Source organism: Micropterus salmoides, unplaced genomic scaffold (assembly GCF_014851395.1).
Source record: "Micropterus salmoides isolate LMB-PRFRI ecotype aquatic unplaced genomic scaffold, ASM1485139v1 Ms_hic_scaffold_14, whole genome shotgun sequence".
Lineage (NCBI taxonomy): Eukaryota > Metazoa > Chordata > Actinopteri > Centrarchiformes > Centrarchidae > Micropterus > Micropterus salmoides.
The window spans coordinates 11,383,862-11,409,074 of record NW_024040485.1 but is presented as its reverse complement, the minus strand read 5'-3'; the positions used below and the strand labels follow the sequence as shown (position 1 = coordinate 11,409,074).

Here is a 25,213-nt window from a genome sequence, read left to right as displayed (position 1 = left end):
TATATCTCTATTTAATTCAGGTAGCATTTCAACTATACAAAGGCAGATAAAATAAGCCCTGCACATGTTACACCAGCAATTCTTTGTATTTTATTGAAAATTTATTATACTCTCAGTTGCCGGTAATTAGGAACACCAAGTTAAAACTGATGCCATCTAATACAATAGTCCTGCAATAAGTGAGAGGTGCTATTTTTAGAATTAGTTTTTAAGGAATTTAGGGCGGCACATAATGATTATTTTCCTTTTACACAACAAAAAGTGAAAGCTTTTGAGACCCTAGTGTCACTTTCAAATGCCTTGTTTGGTCCAAAATATTACATTTAAAATCATATAAAACACAGAACAGCAGCACATCTTCACATTTGAGAAGCTAAAACCACAGAATATTTGCCATTTAATCATAAGTTTGTCATTCTTGTTTCAGCTAGCAAGGAATTAATTTAATATTTTGATATATTTTCCTGCATTCCCATATTAACAACCCTACTGCTGTTTTTGTGTTCACTGAAAAAAACCCTGTGATCCAGACTTTAAATTCATGAACCATAACAGGAAGTTTACAGATGGTATAGTACAGAGTTGGCAGTTTGACATGATTATGTAACACCTACTTGGCTGTATCATAATTTGAACATCCACCTCTTATTTCATCTCACCAGTTTGTAGCTTGAAGTAACTTATTTCTTACCAGCACAGAAGAAGACGACTCTTTTTTACTCGTCCTTTTTTTCCTTAGTCTCCTGACTTTTCCAGCTTCTGGCTCGGCAGTCACCTCGCTCTCCACTTCATCTTCTGCTCCTTCCACATTAAAGGTCACATCCATGATGTTGGCCCTGTGGGATGATGAAGGTTTGCCTGATCTCCGCGGCATCTTCCTCTTAAAAAGAGCCAGCAGAGGTGTATTAGGCTTCCAGTTCCCCTCAGCATCTGAAAACAGATCGTCTCTGCTGTCTAGGTCTCCCATCAGTGGGGACGGGATCCTGTCGCAGGTGTCCTGCAGGTTAAAGTTAGAGTCTGTCATCTTTCTGTGGAACTCCTGGAGGGCAGCACCCCATGAGCTGTCGGGCTCGGGTTTGCTATCATTGTCAGAGCCCATGCCTTCGTAGGCGGACACCACACCAGACTCCCTCTCCAAGGCACTGTAGACCAGGCTCTTCCTTTTCGTCAGCAGGCTGGGACGCGACAGCTGGGCGCTCTGCAGGGCAATCCAGTTCCCATCTGGGCTCTTTAGCACTGAAGACACACCTCCACATGTGAGCGCGCGCGCACACACACACACACACACACGACCCACACAAAGTAACACATGCAGCAACATAAACAAACACAGTTGAGCCAGGCAATAGCTGACATTGATTATATCAATTACTAATCACTTATATAACATATGTTTATGTTTAACCCCTTAACCTCCATTATTACCGTATATACATAGCTCTTCATTGAAGCTACTAGCGATTAAACAATTTGATCAACAAAAATGTGCAAAGTTAACCAGTGGCATGACAAAATCTAGACGGTGATTGATGGGTTTAAGAAGCAATGTGCAAAAATATCTTACCAGCATTGTCCAGCCTGTCTACACTCTTCCAGTTTGACATAGCTAACCCACCGCCTTCCTTCTTTAATGCCTGTAGAGAGTCTTGTATCAGACCTGGAGGGTCATTGTCCATCAGAGAGAAGGCAGAGTTTGACCTCTGGGAAGAGACATATGACAAATAAAAAAATGTATGAAAAGTAGAAAAACAATTACACTTCTGTTGTGTCACAGTCACTTCTTCTATCTACAATCATTCTGTAGGCACACCGGACGTCAGCAATAAGATAAAGTCAACAGAGCCATTTTACCAGCAGAGGTCAGCAAATGTCACCATACAAATGAGAAGACTTGCACACACAACATTTCACTCTTCCTTTATTAGTGGAGGAAGATAATCAGATCCTTCACTGAAATAAAGGTACCAATACCACAATGTAAAAATTCCTCCATTACATTTACTCATTTGGCAGACGCTTTTATCCAAAGCGACTTACATTTGAGGAACAACATACAAGCATCAACAGAGCATCAAATACAGATCTACAACTGACAATACATACTAGTAAGAGCAGCAATAAATACTAGTAAGAGCTCATAGCACATATCACATCAATGGGGTAAATACCTAGGGAAGTTAGTTACTTAGTTACCTAAGAGTTAACAAAAAGTGCAATCAATACAAAAAAAAGTGCAATCAATACAAGATAATTGTAGGGGATAGAAGAAGAACACAGAAAGTGCATGTTAGAGGTTAGGAGTTAGAGGTGTTATAAGAGGAAGTTTTCAAGAGCTTCTTGAAGTTAGAGAGGGACGCCCCTGCTCTGATGGCGTGTGGTAGCTCGTTCCACCAATGTGGTGTCACAGATGAGAATAGCCAGGACTGGGATTGCTTTGTGTGAAGGGATGGCAGATCCAGGTGGCGTTCGCTGGAGGAGCATAGCGGCCAAGAAGGAACGTAAGTTTGTATTATGGAGTTTAGGTAGATGGGTGCGGACCCAGTAGTCACTCTGTATGCAAGCATTAGTGACTTGAATTTGATTCTGGAGGCCACGGGGAGCCAGTGGAGGTCACTGAGTAATGGAGTGACATGAGTCCTTTTGGGCTGATCAAAAAACAGACGCGCTGCTGCGTTCTGAACCATTTGTAAAGGTTTCTGCACAAGCTGGAAGACCTGCTAGGAGGGCATTGCAATAGTCGAGGCGAGAGATAACCATGGCCTGTACCAGAAGCTGGGTGGCGTACTGAGTGAGGTAGGGCCTGATTTTCCTTATGTTGTATAGAGCAAAGCGGCATGACCGAGAGACAGCAGCAACATGGTCTGAAAAGGACAGCTGGTCATCAATCATGACACCGAAGTTTCTTACCACCTTGGTTGGAGTGATGGTTGAGGAGTCAATTTGTAGTTTGATGTTATGGTGGATAGATTGCTTGGCTGGAATGACCAAGAGTTCAGTCTTAGAAAGGTTTAGTTGAAGGTGGCAAGCCTTTATCCATGCAGAAATATCCGAGAGACAGTCTGTGATCCGTGCTGAGACGGTGGGATCGCCTGGCGGGAAGGATAGGTAGAGTTGCGTATCGTCTGCGTAGCAGTGGTAAGAGAAGCCGTGCGAGCGAATGATCGGCCCCAGTGAGGTGGTGTAAATTGAAAAGAGAAGGGGCCCTAGCACTGAGCCTTGGGGCACCCCTGTGGAGAGGCAGTGGGAGGAGGATAATTGTCCTTGCCACAAAGCATTGTAGGAACACCCCAAGAGGTAGGATTCGAACCATAGGAGTGCTTTACTCGAGATGCCCATTGCTGAGAGAGCGGATAGCAGGATCCTGTGGTTGACTGTGTCAGAGGCAGCTGATAGGTCAAGCAGGATAAGAACCGAGGATTGAGCTGCAGCTTTAGCTGACCTTAGGGCTTCCGTTACAGACAGAAGAGCCGTTTCAGTAGAGTGGGCACTCTTAAAACCAGGATATGGATCTAGGAGGTCATTCCGTGAGAGGAATTCTGAGACCTGTTTGAATACTGCCCGTTCAATAGTTTTGGATAAAAATGGTAGAAGAGACACTGGTCAATAGTTAGTAGTCACAGATGGTATCAGTTAGTCACGGGTGGGACTGGTTTGGGCAAGCAGGCTTGGTTGATAGAGGACACAGGCTATCCAGGCACGAGCTTAGTGTAGAGCACAGAGATTGTGTGGCATCATTGACCTCAAGTGAGGAAAATGTGTTGAGGGAAGGTAGAGCGGAAGCTACCACTAAGGCAAAGTGAGAGGGAGACAGGTAGCGGAGGTTGCGGCGGTGTGAGACCAACGATGTTGGAACAATGGGATTTCCCTGTAGGCATACCATGAACTGAATGAAATAGTGGTCTGACACATGTAGAGGTGTGACTGTTAGAGCACTTGGTGGCACAGTTTCGGACAAGAGCATTACAAGTAAAGGTACTTCTTTAAAAATCATGCTTAAATGAAAGTATGTAAGTATTATGAGCACAATGTACATAAAGTAAAAGTACTCGTTCTGCAGAAAAATGGACCATTTGACGGATATAAGCTTATATGTGACATAATTAGATTGTTTGCTGATGTATTAAAGTGCAAGCAGCATTTTACTGGTCGAAGTGGAGCTAGTTTTATAAACTTCATATACAGTTTGGTTGTTTAGTCCAGTGGTTCTCAACCTACTTTTTTTGTTAAATATTAGACCATTTTCCCTGTTTGGACCTTGGCAGCAGTCTTGCATGTCAAGTGTCCTTGGGCAAGATACTGAACCCCAAATTGCTCCCGATGGCTTTGTGCATGTGTGAATGATTACTTTCTGTATCTGATGGGCAGTTGGCACCTTAGCCACTGCCATCAGTGTCTGAATGTGTGTGAATGGGTGAATGTGACATGTAGTGTAAAGTGCTTTGAGTGGTCGGCAGACTGGAAAGGCGCGAGTTGTTTTTTTTTTTTTACCCAGAGGCCTGGTTGGTGTTTGAGGCCGCTGGCGGACTGATAATGGTCAGTGGTGTCTTCAAGTGGCCAGTCCTGGTCATATTTTGCCCTCATTTCAGCCAAAGTCTTCCTCCTATTGATAATCTAAGAGTCAGAGGCATGATTAGTACTGCATATGGATCTTATCCTACACAGAACACAAAAATTTAGCAGTTTTTTCAGTTTCAGAACAAATTAATAGTTTTGTTTTAATATGTTCAGCAGGTATAAATCTGAACACATCCTGCTTGTTCACTCAAATTCGAGTATTATGCAATTGTTTTTTTTACACTAGTAAATCAACCTAATTCCATACTAAAAAACTTAAGTGAGTGAGTTTTTTCAGCCCAGACTACAAAATCTCTTATTTTTTCTTACTTTTTGCACAATAGTTTTGGCAAGTTCCTCAATGAGCTCTCCTCTGTGCTCCCGCAGATAGTGTGCCTCATTCTGCTTTTCCTGGTAAACACACAAACACCCAAATAAGAAAGCTATTCGGACCAACACACACACAAATATACACCATAAGTGGATTACTCTTCTAAACATATGCTCTAAATATACATATTTGCAGTACTCAGTTCAAACTATTTCGGATACTTTAACATATTACTGAGAAGTACATATTTTCTAACATGCAGTAATATTTTAGAAAGTGGCTGCAGAACCAGGAATGTACTTTAAGATTTAACTTGGAAAGTTTTATTTGAATAGTAATTTAGCATCTCTTTGTAGTTTTTAGTGCATCTTTTTAGTAACAGAGTCTTTGTGGTGGTTTGCGTCTCTAGAGTTGCTTCCCATCTCTTCTTAATAATTTTAGGAGTCTCTTTGTCATCATTTAGTGTCTCTTTGTAATTGTTTGATTTCTCTTTGAAGTTGAAGGATACTTTAACAGATTAGTGAGAAGGAAATATTTTCTAACATACAGTAGTATTTTAGAAAGAGTCTGCAGAATGAGGAATGTACTTTGGGATTTAACTTACAGATTAGTGAAGTTGTCAATACCTAGTAGAAGACATGCATTACGCTTCTTTAGCATCATTTAGCATCTTTATGTAATTGTTTAGTGTATCTTTGTAGTTGCTCTGTCCATCTGTGTAGTTGAGCATCTCTTTAAAGTAATTTTTACTTCTTTGTAGTCACTTTGCATCTCTTTGTAGTTGTTTCATGTCTCTTTGAAGTAATTTTACATCTCTATATGTCACTTTTGTTAGTGACATTCTACAGGGGAAACACCTAGAGCTGAAACTTTATTTAGCTTTACACTGGAGACGAAGAGAGGCTGTCATACTTCTCTCCAAAGCTTACTGCCACAGCAGATCCACACTGAGACACAGACACTCTGCAAGTACTTCAGTATACTATGCAAAATATTATAGGAAACCATCTAACAAAGCCTCAGATGCAGGTTATATTTCCTTAAACCATTGAATAGTCATCTTTGTCAGTCAAAACTGTGAAAAACAAGCAACTACTTTATGTTCAATATAGCCAGTGATCTGTTATTTTGCATTTGTTGGTCTATCAATGGCCCTGTATACTGTAGTAATAAATAATCATTTGTATTGCGGCATAATTCTGATGGTTTTCCACAATCTGACTCAAACTCCGAGAGAAAAAGTAGAGAAGTCCAATTAAGGAGAAACTAAAAGGAGTGGACACTCAAAGTACATCAATTGCAAACCAATAAATAGTAACATACAGCAGCAACTACAATACACTTCCATCTGAAAAGGGGGGAAAAAGTAATGAATGACCATTTACAGAAAAATTAAATGTAAAAGATAAATAAATATAAGGTAAAATGACAGACTATTCATAAAATGTGAATAACATTATCAATAACCTGACTGGCAGTGTCGAACTCAGCCTTGGAAATGGCCTCGTCTATGGCCTCCTCTGCCACCCTTAAGGCCACAGTGAGGGTCTCTGCCATGCTGTGCTCTGAACACAAGAAACGCAATAATTACTTGTTTTGTTATTAACCGAATGATCCTTCAAATGGAATCAAAGCAAAAATACAATTCACTCACTGCAATTATGTAAAACGGGGGAGTAATTGCATCCTTTTCAGTTTAATTCTGTTTTCAAGCCCCGTGTTACTCATCTGGTTTCACTGCCTCATTGGTCTTACCAAGGCACTACAGACAGAGACATGACCATCAGGCCGCTGCAGCTTTTCAGTCATGTTTGCAATCACTGATCCTGTTGGTGCAGTGAACTGAAGAGTGAGGAGACGTGAGGGCACAGCAGGATGGATGGTAGCAAGCAAGAGCACACTAAAAACACAGCTGTGTGAGATGCAACTGGCAACTTGAGCCAAAATATTACAACAATAATCAAGACCAAGCTCATTTGACGTTTCATCTCTCTAATGTTTCAGCTGCTGTAAAGCATTAGATTACTGGCAGCTGGGAACAAATATGAGTTTATGGATTAATTAGAGGATTAAAGTGACCCCCAAATAACCCTGAGCTGGATAATGTGGACAAAGAGGGTCAGTTGTGGTGACTTTCCTATGTAGAATGAATTAAGCATTCACTGCTGTGAGGCTGAATTATCAACCAGGCGAACAGGACTTCCCTGGGGCCCTAAAGGTGAAAAGTTTGCTGCATCTCAAACAGTTTGTGGTAATTTGATTAAATTATTTAATATATACTAGCATGGAAAGGGTCTTATGACGACTACATTTTTATGTTTCTTTTACTTCAATCTTGACGCCCTGTTTTGTAGAGGGGGACTTTGTCCAAATTTAGTTTGAACACCATTTTGGGAAATAGTCTTAATAATACACTTAATACACATTAATGTGATTCTCAAATCTACTCATTCAATATAAGGATAGAGCCGGCAGCTTGTTATCTTAACACAAAGACTGCACACCGGGGGTTAACAGCTAACCAACCTCTATCCAAAGATAATAGTATCCACCTACCAGCCCCTCTAAAGCTCACTAATTAACATATCATTTAATCAGTACAAAAATCCAGAATGGGAAGAGCTCTAAGGTGATCTTATGAACCGATTAGAGTGGTGTCAATCTTCTGATGAAACTCTCAGCAACAAAGGTAATTTTTCTCAAACCATCAAATGGATCAGTTCATATTGTGAAAAGATCCATATTCTTAAATAAATGAGCAGTTAATCAACTTCTAACCAAACTTGGTTGTGGAATACACAGGGTTAAATACTGAGTGTGTTAAACTGGCCCTGGTACTTCAGAGTAGTAGCTGTACCACTTCAGTACTTAACTATTACTACTAGAACCACATTTACGACTACTGTTTTTACTAGTACAGTTTATAAAACTGCTACTAGGGCACAGTTCCTGCACAGCAACTTCTGCCACACTGCTAGAAATAGAGAAACCATAGCAGAAATATTTTAACTCACCATTACAGATGCTTTTTCTTCCTCAAAAAGGCACTGCTATCACTACTGCAGTACCACTAAAATGTGATACAGTAAATATAATGCACAAAACCTGAGATGGCTGTTCACACATGATACATTTTCTTAAGCTTTATAGCCATTCAGCTATTCAGTACACAATTAGAAATGTTGCACATAAAATTATGTTAACTTAAAAGTATATTGAGGTATAGTATTGTAACTGAAGTTTGTCTTTTGGTTTTGTGTATCGGTTACTGTAAGATGTCTTGACACGGAAATAAAAGGTTGTATAAAACTGTATTAATGGAACCTGTGTCTGAAGCTGAATTTACAAATGCTTTACAAAAATAGGTGTACAGTGGAAACAAGGATGGCTGAAATCATTATAAAATATGTTTGCACCTTCAGTTTGTCTGTAAAAGGTTGAGTCGCTCCAGCAGATGCTACCCTCATCGCAGATACTCCCCTGGTAGACGCTGCCCTCTGCGTGCAAGCGTGCGCGCACACACACACACACACACACACACACAAAGAAGAAAATACAAAAATGTAGAAGTTTCTGATATCTGTGTTGCAAAACAATGTACAGGATTTCTGCCTTTTAAATATATTTGGGCTTGAACTTGGAGTAGATGACGGAGCAGAAGAGAGCTCAGTCATACTGTAGACAGTTTCCCCTTCCAACACTGAACCTTTTTCACATCATGTAAATTTACATGCAACAATGCCGCCATTTGTGGTTATATAAGTGCATTAGAGCGACCTCGCGTGTGGTATTACCAGGCGACCTGATCTGTGCACAGCAGGCGCTGGTTCAGAGGTGCAGTAGAGCACACAGGGTCACTTCCAATCATTTTAAGGGGCAAAGAGAGGACTCAAACCAAGTGAAATGGACTGTAGATTATTTTGAACATGCAGGGAGCACTCTACTCCCCTTCATTGCTAAAAACCCTATAGGCAAGCACAAGTTCACTGATGTGAGATATCCTGTAAATTTAAGACAAAATTAAATCTATGTATTTTAGGGACTGGAGCATGGATTTTTTGGGGGAGATATGCACATGCAGACATTTGTGTTGTAACATTTAATGAGTCGGGACACATTTGGCCCCAGCGCAGGGACATAAAAGAGACCCATTACCAACACAGTTCCCTCTACCACGGCAACTTAAGGTCACAGTAAGCCCAAAGGCACCATCAGACTGACTGACAGTGGCATAACATGAGTATCTCACTGTATTATGTTTATACATAATGTAATGTGTAATATAAATGTACATGATGGCCCGTTAACTCAGAGAGAAACTACAGTCATAGCAGTTCAAGTCTTTCTTGATACAATATCTCATATAAATTCTAGCCAAACATTTTCCAGAATATTGAGAGTCACAGCAGAAGCAACTCACAGCTGAACACATTTTTTAAAATACAAATGCAACCTCACAAAGATCATCAAGAGCAGGACAACATGTGAAGTCATTATTTTGCATTACTCTTTAGAGGATGTCTCTGAGCACTGTTGCTGGGCTGTAGCACTTTCTTGAGGGGGAAATGTTTCACTGCTGCACAATATGATGCCTATACCCACAGCTATGAGCTCCCAAATGTCAGCTCTATTAATTCTGCTGCTATTCATGCAGCTCACATTGTTCTTATGCAAAGTAACATTAGCAGGGCTTTCCATGAGTCAGACTATGCAGATCGGATTTGGCAGCTGGATAAACAGTGCTGAATGTCCAGTGTCGGAGTCAGTAATAAACAAATTAAAATGTATGATACAGTGCACGTGTGTGAGGGGAAAATAAAAACGGAGCTACATAAACCAGAATCACATGCTGGGGGGTGGACTGATGCCAGCCCACATCAGTCCTCCTCCCACAAGGGTCACGGTTCTGCATCATCTGCAGGCAGCGACCTCTCCTTCACAAAACACTTATAATTCTCTGAAATCCTGTGTCTGTTCAATCAGATCAGAGACTATGAACTAATGGCCTGGAGATGCACTCATCCGCCTGTAACGCTCTGTCCTCGACTAGATGAACATGCTGGAAGCATGCTGCTGGGTGAACAGTCTTATTCAAAGCACTGTATAGTACCACGAATACATTTTCAGCATGGCTGGCTCCAGCAAAGCTCCTAACCTTTCCGGTATTTGTGCTACACACTTCACATTAAGCTGTGGAGGAATGCTTAAAGAAACACACTACTTCTGGATAAAGTGAAGGAAATGACTGAAACAGCTTTCTCCTAAATCTAAACTTGCGCCTTGGGGTGGGGGGCATAATAAGTAAAGCTTAAGGAAAGATTGTATTGCTAAATTGCTTTTTCTGACACACTCAATTGAAATATAACTGACATACCAAACTATAAAAAATCTGCATTAACTCATATTTTGGGTCCTTGGAAGAAGCACAACAAGGTGTAAACACAAATGTTACAATGTTGATATGGCTAACATGTTAGCTAGCAGTTGCCTATTTAAATATCCAGCAAACATGGAGCAACATCATCATTCATTTGGAGTCGTGTTTCTGCAAATGTAAGTCCAATATTCCTTCTCCTTTTATCTCAGTTTGGCTCTCCAGCAACTCCTGAGAAAAACGTCTGGCAGTGGGTTTTACAGCGTGAACCAAAACAGCAAAGTTGTGGTACGTAAAACCAAAATGATGCGCTGAAAGAGAGTCTGGTGATAATTTTTACTGTTGGTCTGTTACTGCGAGCAACATTTACATTAGACACAGTCATTTGATCTATTTTTAATATAAAAAAATCCTGATTAGTGCAGCTTCAAAAATCTGATTCAATTTTGACAGGTTGTTTAGGCCCAAATTGAAAAAAAAACAGCACTGGTGAAATTTACATAAGCATCTACCATTTGTACACACACAACTGTATATAAGCATTATTATTGCCAAACCAAAATACAACAGCACAGACTCCTTGGATGTTTCCTGCTGGATGATGATATGAAGGAAGCAACCAAACATTTAAAAAAACTTGGGAGTCTGGCAGCAAAAATAATGTCCTGCATTTATGTGAGATGAAAGCCAAGCAAGAGCTTAATCCTGTTTCACTCTCTTCACAACTTCCTGTTCTACACTGCTTTGAGATATGAAACAGCAAAAATCACAGTGCTGCACAGAAAAATACAAATAAAATCTGGCACAGTGTGTTGAGGTAGACACAAATCTTCTTATAAAAACACACTTCTAATTTCTCATGAGAGTAGATTCTCTCTACAGTAATCTGTTCAGCATTCAATATGGGATTAGGCTTGTAGAAAACATCTGAAGTCATATACAGGATTTCAAAACATTTTCAGATGTCAAATTTTTCCAAAGTGTGTCACATAACACCAGATTTGTTCTTTGTTGTTTGTCTTCTGTTAATCCTCAAAACCCAAATTCAAAAAAATAAATAAAATCACCAAAGTGAATGGAAACAGGTTTTAGCTGCAACATTAATAATAAACACAGTGGTTTACCAGTAAGCTCTGAAAGTGCACTGTGCTCCGCCAGGTGCTTCCTATAAAGAGTCTTCAGCACTTTGGCGCTGCCAAACCTCTTGAAGCGCCTCTTCACATTAGTGTAGAACCACTCCAGTGACTGTGTCTTCCACAATCTGAGGAAGACAAACAGACCTGCAGGTTAAAAGTGCATCAGAATGCATCTTATTCTGATTTTGCAGACTTTGTTTTATTTGTGATGTTTTATGCTGATGCTAAAGGTCAATGTAGTTAACTGCTTAACTGCTCTCCAATTCACTTCCAACTGCCCCTTGTAATGCCAATACCAGATGATAAACTGCACAGTAACATTTCCCAGAATTAGTCTATGGATTATAATAGCAGTGATATAGCATTTTTTACAGTGTATGATACTTATTATAAAACAGCTTGCTTATTTTGTTGTGATTACAGCAACTTTAAAAGTAAATAGGAAAATACAGTGCATGTCTCCCACACTGACAAATTACTGTCTCCTTAAAATTACATCTACCTAACATTCAACATCAAATATGTTTAGAAACAAACATATTTCAGGCAACAATCATGTTTTTATAGAATTCTAAAAGACGTGTCGTTTTGGAAAATCATACCAGTTTATGAATCTTAAAATTAAAATTTTGTCTCTACTCTTTTACTGCATTTTAGATTGATGCTTTGTAAATTACTCTAAAGGGTTTGACAGTCATCTTTGTCTGTATTTATTGTTGTAACAAGGTTTTTTTATTCTGCCCTTTTGGCCAGGTGTCTCTTGTAAAGGAGACTTCAATCTCAATAATACCTGGTGAAATAAAAGGAAAATTAAAAATCAGAGTATTTAGTAGTAGTAGTATTTAAAAAAGGTGGAATAAGCGATTCTGGAGAAATCCAACAACATGACAAAAACCATGATATAGAGCCAACACTGACCAAGCAAGTAACGTAACTAATGTTAGCTAAGTTGTGGTTTAGCAAATTGTTGCTACAGTTGCTGCTGCGAAGCTAACATGAAGCCAGCACACCACCTCTAGACAACAATACTCTCCTGCTAATACTGCTAACATCACAGCAACAGCATTTCTTGGCAAGCTACAAAGTAAGCTGAATGTCCGTGGGCAAGTCTTTTAGCGTTAGCTGACAAAGAAATCATGGCTGGGATGGCTGGAATAGTGTTTTCCCACTGACAGAGCCAAGGCTGTGTACATACACTGGATATTTTTTCAGTGCTCACAGTGAACGGACAGCTAGCAGACTGAGGAGATATTTCCTAAATTTGACAAAAAGAAATGTATTGGATTAGAATTGCTTAACGCAAATTTAAGACTAAAATTAACTAGAATATAATTGAATGTTGAGGAATCACAGCTGTAAGATATTGCAGAGATATTCATGTCGGCATGTTTAATGAGTTACCATCTGTCCACTGTGCAAGATGCAGTGTGAAGGGAGCTGAGTAAGTGTGTGTGCCATGAGTGTGTTGACAGGAGGTGGAGGTGACACAGGAAGTCTCCAGGTGTGACCCATATTTAGGTAACTCCACAGACTGAACAGAATATTTTCAGTGGGGATTAACTACCAGCTCTTCTGTCAACTCTGTCTTTCTAAAAAAAAAAAACAAATATATTAAAAAAAGATATCCACCAATTTATAAAACTCACACAGTCATCACTAAGATGATAGCTGATATGGAAGAAAACAATCTTATGCATTTTCTCAGAGAATTCATTAGACAGGTTTAGACATTTCAAAGGAAGTAATTGTTTTAGTACCAAAATGTGAAATTTAGGTTATTACATTTTTACAAAAGTGTTTGGTGGTCAGTCAGTATGTGTGTGTATGTGTTCAAGCCTTTCTGTGTGGATTAGCATTTTCTATTTTTATTGCTCACACTATAAGTGTTTGTTATTGTGACAACTGTCTGCCTTCTTGCTCAATGCCTGCAATGATATCTGCTGCCACCCAGAACTGATCCATAGAATAAAACTAACAGACTGAGTGGAAACTGAAAATGGACTTTGGGATTTTGGGATACTCTTAAAATACATTATACAAATGTGTAATGTACAGTATTTAATAATGCATATATTTTCAAAGGATATGTGTTTTTATTATTCCTTTTTCCATAAAAAACTTAAACCAACAAATAATGTATCTTACTAATATTTGTGTTGTCTGTTTTTGTGTTTGTATGTCCAGAAACACATCAGAAAGTTATACTTTTGTTACACATTCCTTCATTACCACAAATGTAGACACTGTACGTGATATACACTGTCCTATAGCACCAAATGTGAATTGCGTGGCTTAAGAAACACATAAAATAACACAAGTTTTATCATTTAAAAGAAAATATCAAATATCAAAAATGTCAGTTTTTCATGAATAAAAGGAATCTTAACCACACATTTTCCAATTTATCTAATAGGTTTTGCCATGTTCATGAATTGAGTAAACCAGACTGTTGTGAATTCATAAAACAAACATATTTGCGCTGTATTTAAAACATGAAAATCTAATTTTGACATGACAAACCACAGCATTATAGAAATACAGCAAACATTTGAATACTGAACCTCTGAATGGTGCATCAAAGAAAGCGGTCTAACATCAAACATTAGCCTAGTAAGTCTCTTTCTCTCTGTCATGTTGTGCTAAGCAGAGTACATATATTCCAGCCTGTACTGTATCTTCGTGACTTTGTTGTGAGTAATAACTGCTAAATCCATCTCTCCAACAGCAGAGTTAAGACCTTAATAACCTTTGACGTCACTGTCAGCCTCTCATCCTCAACTTAGCCTCATGTTCTTGGTGCACGCCGCGCACACATACACCATCTGAATCACCACACTACCACAACTACTACCTCTGCGTCCTTACCTGCTCTTCTGGCAGGCGGAACAGAGCCAGGCTTTGTCCCGCTTGTTGTAGACCCGGCAGGCCTTGCAGACGTTGTAGTGGCAGTCGCGGCACTGGCGCTTGGGGTTGAGGAGGAAGGTGAAGGTCGAGCAGCAGCGGATACAGCAGCGCTGGTTGAAGAAACTCTGTCGTGACAGCAGGAGGCAGCGACTGCCCTCCTCGTCCAGCTCCTGCTTCAGTTCACTGAGAGGAGGAGGAAGGGGGAGAGAGAAGGGATGGTTAGAGGAGAAAGATAGTGAAACCAGGAGAGAGAGAGAGAGAGAGAGAGAGAGAGAGAGAGAGAGAGAGAGAGAGAGAGAGAGAGAGAGAGAGAGAGAGAGAAAAGACAGAATATTTAAAACTGGTATGTGAAAGTGAGTGGGATGAGAAAGGGGAGATATGGGTCCTCTCTGTGGATAAATCAAGACTCGTGGATTTACTGAGTCAAATAGGACGATTATTACAATGAGGACATGGCGTGCACATAAACACACAAACACACAGCCAGTCGTACTGATCCTCATTTAATAAAGATGGAGCAGAAATTAAAGTGGTTTCACAAAGTCGGTCATTTTATCATTTTCTATTAAGTGATGATTAAAAAAAAGCAGCAATATCTCCATCAACGTACATTATTAAAGTTGTGAAATGCCGCTAGAGCTTTAGCTAAAGTGAAATTCTCATTCATAAATGTCTGACTGCATATTTAATCGTTTATCATTTCACATTCATTTAAATGGCGCCTGCTGTGCTCATTCAAAAGGTTAAAGTACATGCTGAATAATACATCGGTGTGTTTTCCAGCAGCAGCTTTTTTGCCTCTATGAGAATCATGGACATTTATTATTGCCTAAGCCTCACCACAAGGTCAATTTAGTATCTTCTGGAGCTTTTCAAACATAGAAAGGATCTTCATCAGCAGAAGTCATTGGATTGTAGATGCTTAAATTTAGTTTTAAATAAATTTTAAATCTATTATTGTTATTGATAAAAAGTAAACCTGTTAGCAAACAGTTGCTTATTTACACATCTAGCAACATGGAGCAACAGTGTCATTCATTTGGAGTCGTGTTTGTGGCCACCTGATGAACGCAAGTCCAATACTCACTCTCTTTTAGCTCAGTTTTTGGTCTCTACCAACTCCTGAGGCAAATATCTGGCTCTTTAGCTGCTAAATGTTCAGTAGCTGGTCATGAACTTTGTCCTAATTTCATGTTCGCTAAAAATGTCAAGCTTCAAAGTTCACTCTTGACATTGGAAACAACAGTTGGAGACTTTTTTTAAAAAATCACCAAAAGGTCAATTTAGTAACTGCTCTGTAGTGTTCAAACTTAGAATAGTGGATGAGATGGTCTTTAAGCTATGTCCATCTCATACACATTTGTTGCCATTTTGCTGATGCTATTTCTCATGAACTGCACGTTAGTTGGCTAACTAGCTATGTAATCCATCCTTCTAAGTTGTGAATTGGGCACAACATACCGAACTGAATCACTGAACAAATCGGAGATGTGGTCAGCAATTTGGGGGTGTGTAGGCCATAAAAATACTAAAAAACTGAAAACTTAAACATCAAAATGTCCATGAGAACAAGGCAAACTCAAACTGCTTATCAAGATCATGTGATATGATCGAAACCATCACAAATGCTACCTGTGGTAAGCGCGTATTCTTAACAGGTGTTCCTAAGGTCAAGAACATTTAACCTCAGATTTATATCTGATACATACAGGAAATGCAACAGCACAAGGTTATAAGCATAATTTCAAGGTTTCTTGTATTTTGCAGAAGTTTTGAACAGAAGAAAAGAGTTAAGTCAAAAGTGAGTCTCTGTTAAATGAATGAATGAAATTAATAGAAATACCACTGAAGCATCCACAAACACTCGCACATGAATACATCTCAAACAGAAGCTAAAAGGCGACAGAATAAGAAATCACAGGAAAAAAAACAAGGAGGCAGGAGAGGGATGAATGGAAACTGGTGTAAGTAGCGCTGGAAGCAAAGTGGCTTATTTTCACATCAGGACTGCAAGAGCATCAGCCATGACTGAATCATTTATAGGTGATTACTGCTGGAGAATGATGGAGTCTGACAACACGAGGACAGAGACGGGGGGAAAAAAGACATTTCTTTTAACGTTTGACTAAAAACTGTAAAGCAAAAATGAAACTCTGCATTCCCCGTTCCCTATACCCAGACTGTATTCACTTGAGGGTGTGCACTGTATGTGTTTTGTGGGGGGGAAATAGAGAGAAAAGAAAATCGTGGAAACCAGTGATAGAAAGCGAGAAATAACAAATATAAATATTAAAAAATGAAAAAAAACAACAACAAAATAACACATTATTAGTGATACGACTAACATCATTTTCATTATCAATTAAACTGCTGATTGTATTTCTCTATTAATCAGTTTATTAAGTGTCTATAAAATGTCAGAAAGCAGTGAAAAATTATCCTCACAATTTCCTAAAGCCCAAGTTCGATGTGTTCAAATGTCTTCTTTTGCTCAAAAAGTAAAAAAAGATATTGTAAAAGAAAAAAAGAAACAGCAAAAAAAAATTAATAGCTGGAACCTGTGAAAAATCTGTCGATTGACTAATTAATTAGTTAAATTAATTAGATTAATCGACTAATCGTTTCAGCACTACGCACTGTTTGACTTTTTGAATGCCACGTTTCTTGCACATTAAAGCAGGAAGCTCTGATAGCCCTAACCTTTAGGCCACATTTCTGTAACTCCAAACTATAAAAATTTAACAGTGTCCCTCAGATGCCCGTCTGACAGAGAGACGGCTGCCCTCTCACTACAGCAGCACACTCCATCACGCTCACTGGACAGTATAAATAACTCAGAGGCAGGACCGCACACCCTGTCACAGTACGACACTCACAGCAAGATGCAACATGGTACAGTAACATGCAGAAATATACATGCATACCCATTTAAACACACCTCTGACTCAGCAGGACAAACCTGCAGCTAAGAAGCTAATATCTGAAGGATAACAACAGTCATTCATGATCGATCGATCTCTCTCATCTGAATACTTAGGAGAAATGAAACATATATGTTCAGCAGCTCACGCTGTACAGAATCTGTAGTGCAGCTTTGTCCTCACACACCCTTGTCTAAAGGAGCTTTCTAGCTTCAGGCATAAAAACAGAACAAACAAAGAGCGGCTCGAGCTGTGTCAGCGGCAATAATCCTCACAAAAAGTCTGCTTCTTAGTGATAAGCTGATGTGACATCCACTAATGTCTGCTTGCATTTGTGTGAATGTGTATTTGTTTATTTTTCTTGCTATGAGAGCAGCGAGAGCGAACCAAAACAGTGAAGCTGCGGACTGAACTTCTAAACAATGAGCTGAAATTGTGCAGTTTAATTTCAGCTGGGCTAATTACAGAGGATTCAGAAAAAGGCATCAAACCAAATCTTTTTCTGTCATTCGTTTTCTGTATGGCAGGATTTTTTTTCCCCCTTTCATCTTCCAGTAACACACACACACTTCACTTCCACATACTTCCACTCTCCATCAGCCAGGATTAACATCCACACTAAGGCTCTGCATGTGGGTGTGAGCACTCTGGAGGTGCATAGTGCCAAGCTGTGTGTGTGTGTGTGTGTGTGTGTGTGTGTGTGTGTGTGTGGGCGGCACAACTGAGAAACACATGTCAGCAGTCCCCAAATCATCAGGTGCAATGGCAGTGACTGGCTCCTGTGGCTTTTCCCTGAGAACTTGTTATCCTACTGGAAGACTTAACAAAATAAACACAGACATTGGGTGATCAGTATCACCACATTTTATAACAATTTCATACTCACAACACAGCTAGTCTGCTGCTGAATTAGATTAGATTATTTTTCAGGAATATGATGAAGCTTTTACACTGATTTTCCAGTTTATTAGGTACACCAAGCTGAAACTAGTGCAGTCTAACACAATAACTCCAACCTGCATGAAGGTTATAATATCTAGTTGTGGTTGAAACTGTTTAAGAGAGGTGTTTATTCTGTAGTTTGTGGTGCTGTTAAATTGCATAGTGTTCTACTGAGAGGTTTCTAGAAAGATGGAGTACTGAAAGGGTTAATATGTAGTTTTCAGTGGCCACTAGGGGTGTAGTTTTAAGACTGCAACAGGTGTGTGTGCACATCATCTCAATCTCGTTTGGCCTGATGGGCTCGAGCACATAAAACTTTGTTGTTGGTTTTTATTCTTACATGGAGTTTATGTTGGAGTCTGTGTTTTATGGTGTTAGTGGACTGCATTTCGTTAGCTGCGGTGAGGCCTGGAAGTGCACACGCAGCTACATCTCGAGCCGATTCCTTCGCATAGAGCAGAATAGTGGCTGTTGCGAGCAACAGAGAAAACAGGTGTGAGGTTCATTTCTAGGTGAGATTACAGTCCATTGACAAAAAGGAAGTAAAAAATGTTTTGTTTTCCTTGTATACCATTTCGTTTTCCTTGCATCTGCTTCCCCTTGGACATGTTATCCATAAACATGGTATTTCTTTTCATATTTATGCTGATGACACACAAATGTACTTGCCCGTCAGATCCACAGACCCTGGAATGCTGAGTTCACTTAACAACTGCCTTTGTGAAGTTAAAAAATGGATGTCAAATAATTTCCTCCAGCTGAACTCAGACAAAACAGAAATCCTGGTCATCGGGTCTCAGCAGATGGCAAATCAAATACTGCCATTATCACATTAAGCCTGTTGCAAAGAACCTTGGTGTCTGGTTTGATAGTAATTTAAATTTCGAGCAGCACACCACAAAGCTTGTTCAATCGTGTTTTTATCAACTTAGAAATATAGCAAAAATTTGATCTATGTTAACTTTTGAGGACACCAAGACCATTTTACACGCCTTCACTCTTTTAAGTCCCTTCTTAAAACATAATTTTATAGGAGAGCCTTTCCCGATCTTATTTGACTTTATTTGACTTTATATTTATCCTAAGTGTGTATTTTAGTCTTTTCAATGTTTTCTTGCTTGTATTGTCATCTTTTGGGTATTTGTCTTTGCACTTGTTGAAGCACTTTGTTACTTGTTTTTGAAAAGTGCTCTACAAATAAAGATTATTGTTATTATTATTATTATTATGTGATTTCATTGAAAAACTACATAAGGTCACATGAATCACAAAATATTGAATTAAAAAACACTTGAGGTCCAAAAGAAAACATAATTAAAGCCATAAAAATAGACAAATAAAAATTATGAAAATGGAAACATGCTATGTATGTTCTTGAAGTTACCTGTGCTGTGCGAGAAGTTTCAAAGACAAATTTCAATTGCCTTATTTCAGTGAATATAAAAACACTTACTGTTCATTCTTCAGAATTTAATTAGGATTACAATGGATTACTTGAAACCCTGAATACAGATTATAGTAAATATGTAGACGCACTAAGTAAGTGTTTAATATTGCCGTTAGTTAAACCTGGCAGTTACAATAACACAGATCAATCTTACATGAATCTTGCTAATGTCATCATAAACCATTACTTCCCTTTTCTTTGCAGAGTATTGCAATCTAAAGTACTTATACTGTCGCAATAATCTAGACAACAATGCAGGGCAGGGTCTTACATAATATCAGTTCAGTAATAAACGGGTACCTGATAATTCAGTTATCTTTCACAGGCACGTTTACTAGACCGTGTCCAGTGATACAAGATTCAGCCCAGATCAGCCCTGAGTTAACGCTGACAGTTTCTGTTTGCATGAGATAGAGGGAGGCTTTCTTGTGCAACTGAAGCCACAAGAAACAGCCGCAAAATTCAGCACTGTATTCATCACTCATCTGTATTCCTTTACAAACTTTGACTCTAGAAGCTGATTGCTTTCCTATACTTCCCACTCTATCACTCATTGCTGTTTGACATTCCGTAAGGCTCCTGGATGTCATCTCAGGGGGTGTCAGTCAAAGAAACTGAAAAGTAGGATGTATGAAGTCAGAGCCCACTTAAACACTAGAAGACTAAGGAAGCTGTGCACGATGTGCGTGACACGAGAGATTTACCAAATAGATGCAATATCTGAAAATAGTATGTGATCTTATGTGTAAGTGTACTTCTGCTAAAGTGTGTGATGTACATGTGTTTGGCAGATTAACCATAAAATAGGCCTTCGTGGCCTCTTCGCTAATAAAGAAATCAGTTGGAATGTGTTTAAAAATGTCCTTTTTTGAGCCAAATGTCATCATAAGTCCAATCAAACCTGGTACAGCAAACAACAACAAGATTAGCTATGAATAAGCACGTTGCTTGCCATACTTAGAGGAAGTGGAAAGCTCACCATTTAATCATTTTAGGTAACGTCACATGGAAACCCTTCCAGTTACAAAGGTTTACTTATTAAGAGCTGAATTTACATAGTGGAGGAAGTAACTGAGTACATTTACTCAAATACTGCACTTGAAGTACTTGTACTTTACATATACTCAACTACATTTTCACCTCAAGTGTAGTTACAAGTTACTATAAAATTCAAGATTTCAGATAAAAAGGGATATGACAGATGATGAGCTTTTTAAAATACAACACATTGTTAAAGATTAAACGAGCGGTTATCCAAAAACTGTCCCACATTTATCTTCAGACCATTGGGGTGCATATGGCCTGACGCTTACGTTTGAACCACTGGATAAATCTACCTAACTGTCTCTAAAGTAGATAAACTAGCGCCACCTTGGTCAGCTGCATTAGTACAATGCTACAAACATATTGATGCAGTACTAACAATCTCATAATGACATATTCAAGTATATCACTGACAGGGGACATGTGCCTGCAGAACAGGTACTTTTTGCTTATAATACTTTATTTATACTGTATTTTTTTTAAGTAGGACTTCAAATGCAAGATCATTACTTGTAATGGAGTATGTCCACAAATTTCACAATATATTAACATTTCTATTTAACTAACTAAATAAAATGTTCCAACTAACTGCCGCATAGAGCAGACGTCAGTATACGAGGCTTGAGCCAAATTCCACATTAAGGCATTCCTTTGTTTGGAAATCTTAAGGAAGTCCCAGCCATCAAGTTTTATCTTGTATTTGTGGTCCAATCTTTTGATTGGGTTCCCTGATCGCTGAAAGCCTTTTTTTAGTAACGTAAGAAGAAGAATAATGTTGTGTGAGGAAATAAAGCACGAGGAACATGTAAAAGAGCCACGGGGAAATTACATAACCATGTTATTGCTACTTATTTTTGACAAGCAGACAAATCATTATGATGGACCCCTCTCACTCTCAGAGCAAACTCAGGTCAATAATACACCAGAGACTCGTTTAAACCTTCCCAAATAGCATACACATTGTGTTTGGGCTTTAACGTCAGAAGTTTTTGAGGAAGCTGGTCTGACTACAACAGGAAAGGGAGGTCACTTCCTGTCCAGTGTTATGAAGACACCCTTCTGAGAAGAAAGGCAGGATAGGAAATACCCACAGAGGTCTAAAAATGCCTCGAATGCAAACTAAGCACTGCACAATTAACGGTTAAAACAACAAAATAAGTATGTGAATGTGCACTGCTTATACATTATAAAACTTAAATTTGATTCTGTTTTCATTATTTCACAAACTGTTTATCTCTTGAAACTGATGGAAATTAAAGGAACTAAAATCTATATTTTTATAATATTGTACTGAAAGACGATGTGAAAACAACATGAAAGTAAGAAAGGGGTTGCTCGTATGCTCCAACCTGTGGATCATTCTGCTGCCACTCATCAGAACTAACCTGAGGCGCTCATCCTCCTTCTTGCGGAGCCTCATGTCCCTCTGCACCACCTGCAGCACATGCTCCGCCTCGTTGTCCGTTAGTCCCGACAGATCTAACTTCCGACCCATCGCTGACACCCCCTCTGATCAGTTTGTTTTTATCATCTAAAAAAAAGGAGAGAAAGGTTTAGAGTACATTGAGGTAAAAAAAAACATGGGCACAAGGGTGCCAGTAGACAAATACATGATGTTTAGCCTTCATGAGGTTTGTAAAGCACTTGAAGACATCAGATTGTTACATAATAAAACTTGAAAGCACGTCAATAATTTCAAATTGCTTCTATCAGAATGGAGATTTCACCTGTGTAGAGGGGTGGCACTGACAGGTAATAGGCTATATGAGGTATTTTAGTCAGTTATTGTTAAACAAAAGGTGACTTGACCTGTCACCAGCTGTGGGTGTCACAGGGTGTCAACTAACTTTCTGCTGCCACACCACCAAATTGCAGAGCAGCTTTTTCCCCCAAGCTATCAGACTCTGAAACTGTAATTCATCCTCAGCACTGCTCCATTGATTATAGTTTATTTCTGCTTACCATTTTTTATAATTGATTCTGTATTAAGAACACAATTTCACTCTATAACTTGTTATATTGTGACTATAAACCTACCTACCTACCTAACTTCACCATCTGTTGGCCGTTTTCTCCACATTGTTTTGGTGACGAGAGTCAGAGACGTTTGGCGCTAACCTGCTGTGTTTTTATTATTTTGTATTGTTGGTTTTATTATTGCTGTTTATTCAGTGATTATTATCCCTAACTGAATGATTATCATTGGCTCTGAGCCAAATTGCCCCTCTGCGACATTAGGCTACTTACCTACTTTAGTTTAACTCTAATAGCATTTATGACTGAGTGACCAGTTTATTACGTACACCTAACGAAAACTAATGCAGTCTAATCCAACAGTCGTGCAATAAATCGTCCCTCCTTAAAGGTCGCAATGTTCAGTTTTTGTTGTTGTTTTACAGACGCAGTACAACTGTTGGATTCTTTTTAATCTGTTGGACTGCATTGTGTTACACAAAGAGGTGCTTCTGTTACTTATACCTCAGTGATATAAATGGCGTGGATAAAATCATAGAAACACCTGCCAGTATAATGCAATACAGTTACAAACTGCAGCCTCTAAAATGATCAGTTAAATCAACACCTTGCTAGACTTCATCAGGTGTACCTAACTGGCAACTGATTGTACTTCCTCTTGTCATGACATTTAAACACCACTCATGAACTTCTTAGACCTTTAAAAAACTAAATCTGCTTTATACCTTAGTAGGCTACTGGTATATTTTTGTGGAATAATGAAGTGACTAATGATCACCAGTGGCGATGGTAGTTCATAATAGTTCTTATTCTTGAAAAGCTCTAAACTTGATCTCTTAAATATTGGTGAAATATTGTCATATTCCCCGTAAGGTGCCCTTCAGAGTCATACTGACTAACTGGACGCCTTCCCCCACATGTTTATGGCGTGACAGACAGTGAATGTAGATAACCAAATCTCATGGTTAATATTATAGAGTACAGAACTGTGTCCATAAGCACCTATAACTCATTTTGATATCCTACAAGCCACTTACACAAGCAAATGAAGGGAATTAACATCATGCAGGATTTGGGTTTCCTGCATTAGCATTCCTGAGGAGGAAATATCTGGCTCCCTCAGTCAGAAGCCCACTTCTCTATGACTGAAGCCACCATGACAGCAGATCAGCAGAAATGTTATACTCTATCCAAAGTAGAATAAATACCACAAATAATTCACAAGTTGGAAATATTCTGGTAAAAGTACGTTGTGTGCAGGCTGCTGACAACAAAGTGTAGAAATAGGCCCATCATTTTAAAAAAAATAGGTTTTGCATATTATATCTTGTTGTAAAAGTGTTTCAAAAATTCATAATTAATTCAAAACTCACCGATCTCCGGTGTTGGCCCGCTTGTTGAAACTAACCACACCGGCGGCGGACAAACGGGAAAAACACACACAATGCAATCCGTTTACTCCTTGTGGGAATTGTACGCTAAACTGTCGCCAAAAATCAGTTGAAATGCAAAGTCGCAAAGAGTCTTCGAGTATTTTTCTCAGTAGGAAAGGTTGGTTTTCACTGCACTCGGTGTTGGTCTGATCTGTGCAGCCAGTCCCGGTTTCTGGGATCAAGTCTGATCTGCTCCCATTGTTTCTCAGGCGAGTCAGGCGACATGGAAGTGATGAAAGACGTTATGAGAGAAAATAATTTGGATTATAAACATAAAAGACGGATTCTGATGTTGATCGTTTATAAGAGTGTGGAGGGTTTATCTTTGGGGGGGGGGATTCCTGACGGGATACTTGATTATAGACGACAATAACATCCCTATATAACTGACTGTAACACTTGTTTCCGGCTAGCCTAGGACAAGTCAAGGATGAAATTATGTTTACTTGGTCCACTCGCCAAAAAATTGCTGGGTCGAATCAGAAAACAAAACTAGAAATGCAAAAACAGGCAAGTACAACTGGACAAAACCGGAGAGCTACAGACAGCCTGGTGCAGAGTGTGTCTACAGGAAGCCAGACTGATGGGCTAATGAGGCACAGGTGTGCAGACATAGGAACCGCGCTGAGGGCAACTAGTGGACAGGTGGAGAATTACAGCGTCTGAATGACGACATGCTGGTGAAGAGGATGGACCTTAACATATTTGTAACCTTTTTTTAATAACCTGTAATATAGATTTGTTTAATTGCGTTATTTGATTGAATCCAGGTGTTTTATCTGACAGTAAGCCTTTTAACTTACCGGATATTTTACTTACTTGTCACTGCAGGAAAAGTACTGGTGTTATTAGTGAGTCGTGATAGTGTGACAGTGAGGCAGGGCCCTGAAACCAAAGCAGCTATTAAGCTGAAATGATTAGTCAGTCAATGAAAAATCACTCACCAACTATTTAAATAATGGATTAATTGCTGCAGTCATTCTTCAGGCTAAAAAAGCCAAACTTTCTTTGGGTCCAGCTTCTTCAATATGAATATTTTATCTATGTATGTGACTGTAAACTAGACATTCTCGGCTTGTTGGTCCGATAAAGTAGGGTGTATGAAACACCCCACCAGGCTCTGGGTAAATTTAATTAAATGTATAAAATTATT

At 39.1% G+C, this 25,213-nt stretch overlaps 1 protein-coding gene across 5 annotated transcripts in view; it reads right to left on the bottom strand.

Moving 5' to 3' along the window:
• The window catches only part of si:ch211-106h4.9 (rab effector MyRIP), a 32,158-nt gene extending 7,535 nt beyond the window's left edge, over positions 1-24,623 (bottom strand). For 3 of the 5 annotated variants that reach the window (XM_038717649.1, XM_038717650.1, XM_038717652.1), the window contains exons 1-10: positions 24,001-24,622; positions 22,039-22,184; positions 14,261-14,482; positions 11,384-11,520; positions 8,302-8,382; positions 6,353-6,450; positions 4,885-4,965; positions 4,489-4,611; positions 1,565-1,700; positions 692-1,248 (exon numbers count right to left, since the gene is read on the bottom strand). In XM_038717649.1, coding sequence (XP_038573577.1) covers positions 692-1,248; positions 1,565-1,700; positions 4,489-4,611; positions 4,885-4,965; positions 6,353-6,450; positions 8,302-8,382; positions 11,384-11,520; positions 14,261-14,482; positions 22,039-22,148 — 1,545 coding nt within the window. In that variant the 5' untranslated portion in view covers positions 22,149-22,184; positions 24,001-24,622. Of the gene's footprint in view, positions 1-691; positions 1,249-1,564; positions 1,701-4,488; positions 4,612-4,884; positions 4,966-6,352; positions 6,451-6,539; positions 6,628-8,301; positions 8,383-11,383; positions 11,521-14,260; positions 14,483-22,038; positions 22,185-24,000 lie in introns of those variants that run through there. The other 2 variants (XM_038717651.1, XM_038717653.1) reach the window with 2 other exon arrangements.
• Positions 24,624-25,213: the final 590 nt, after the last annotated feature.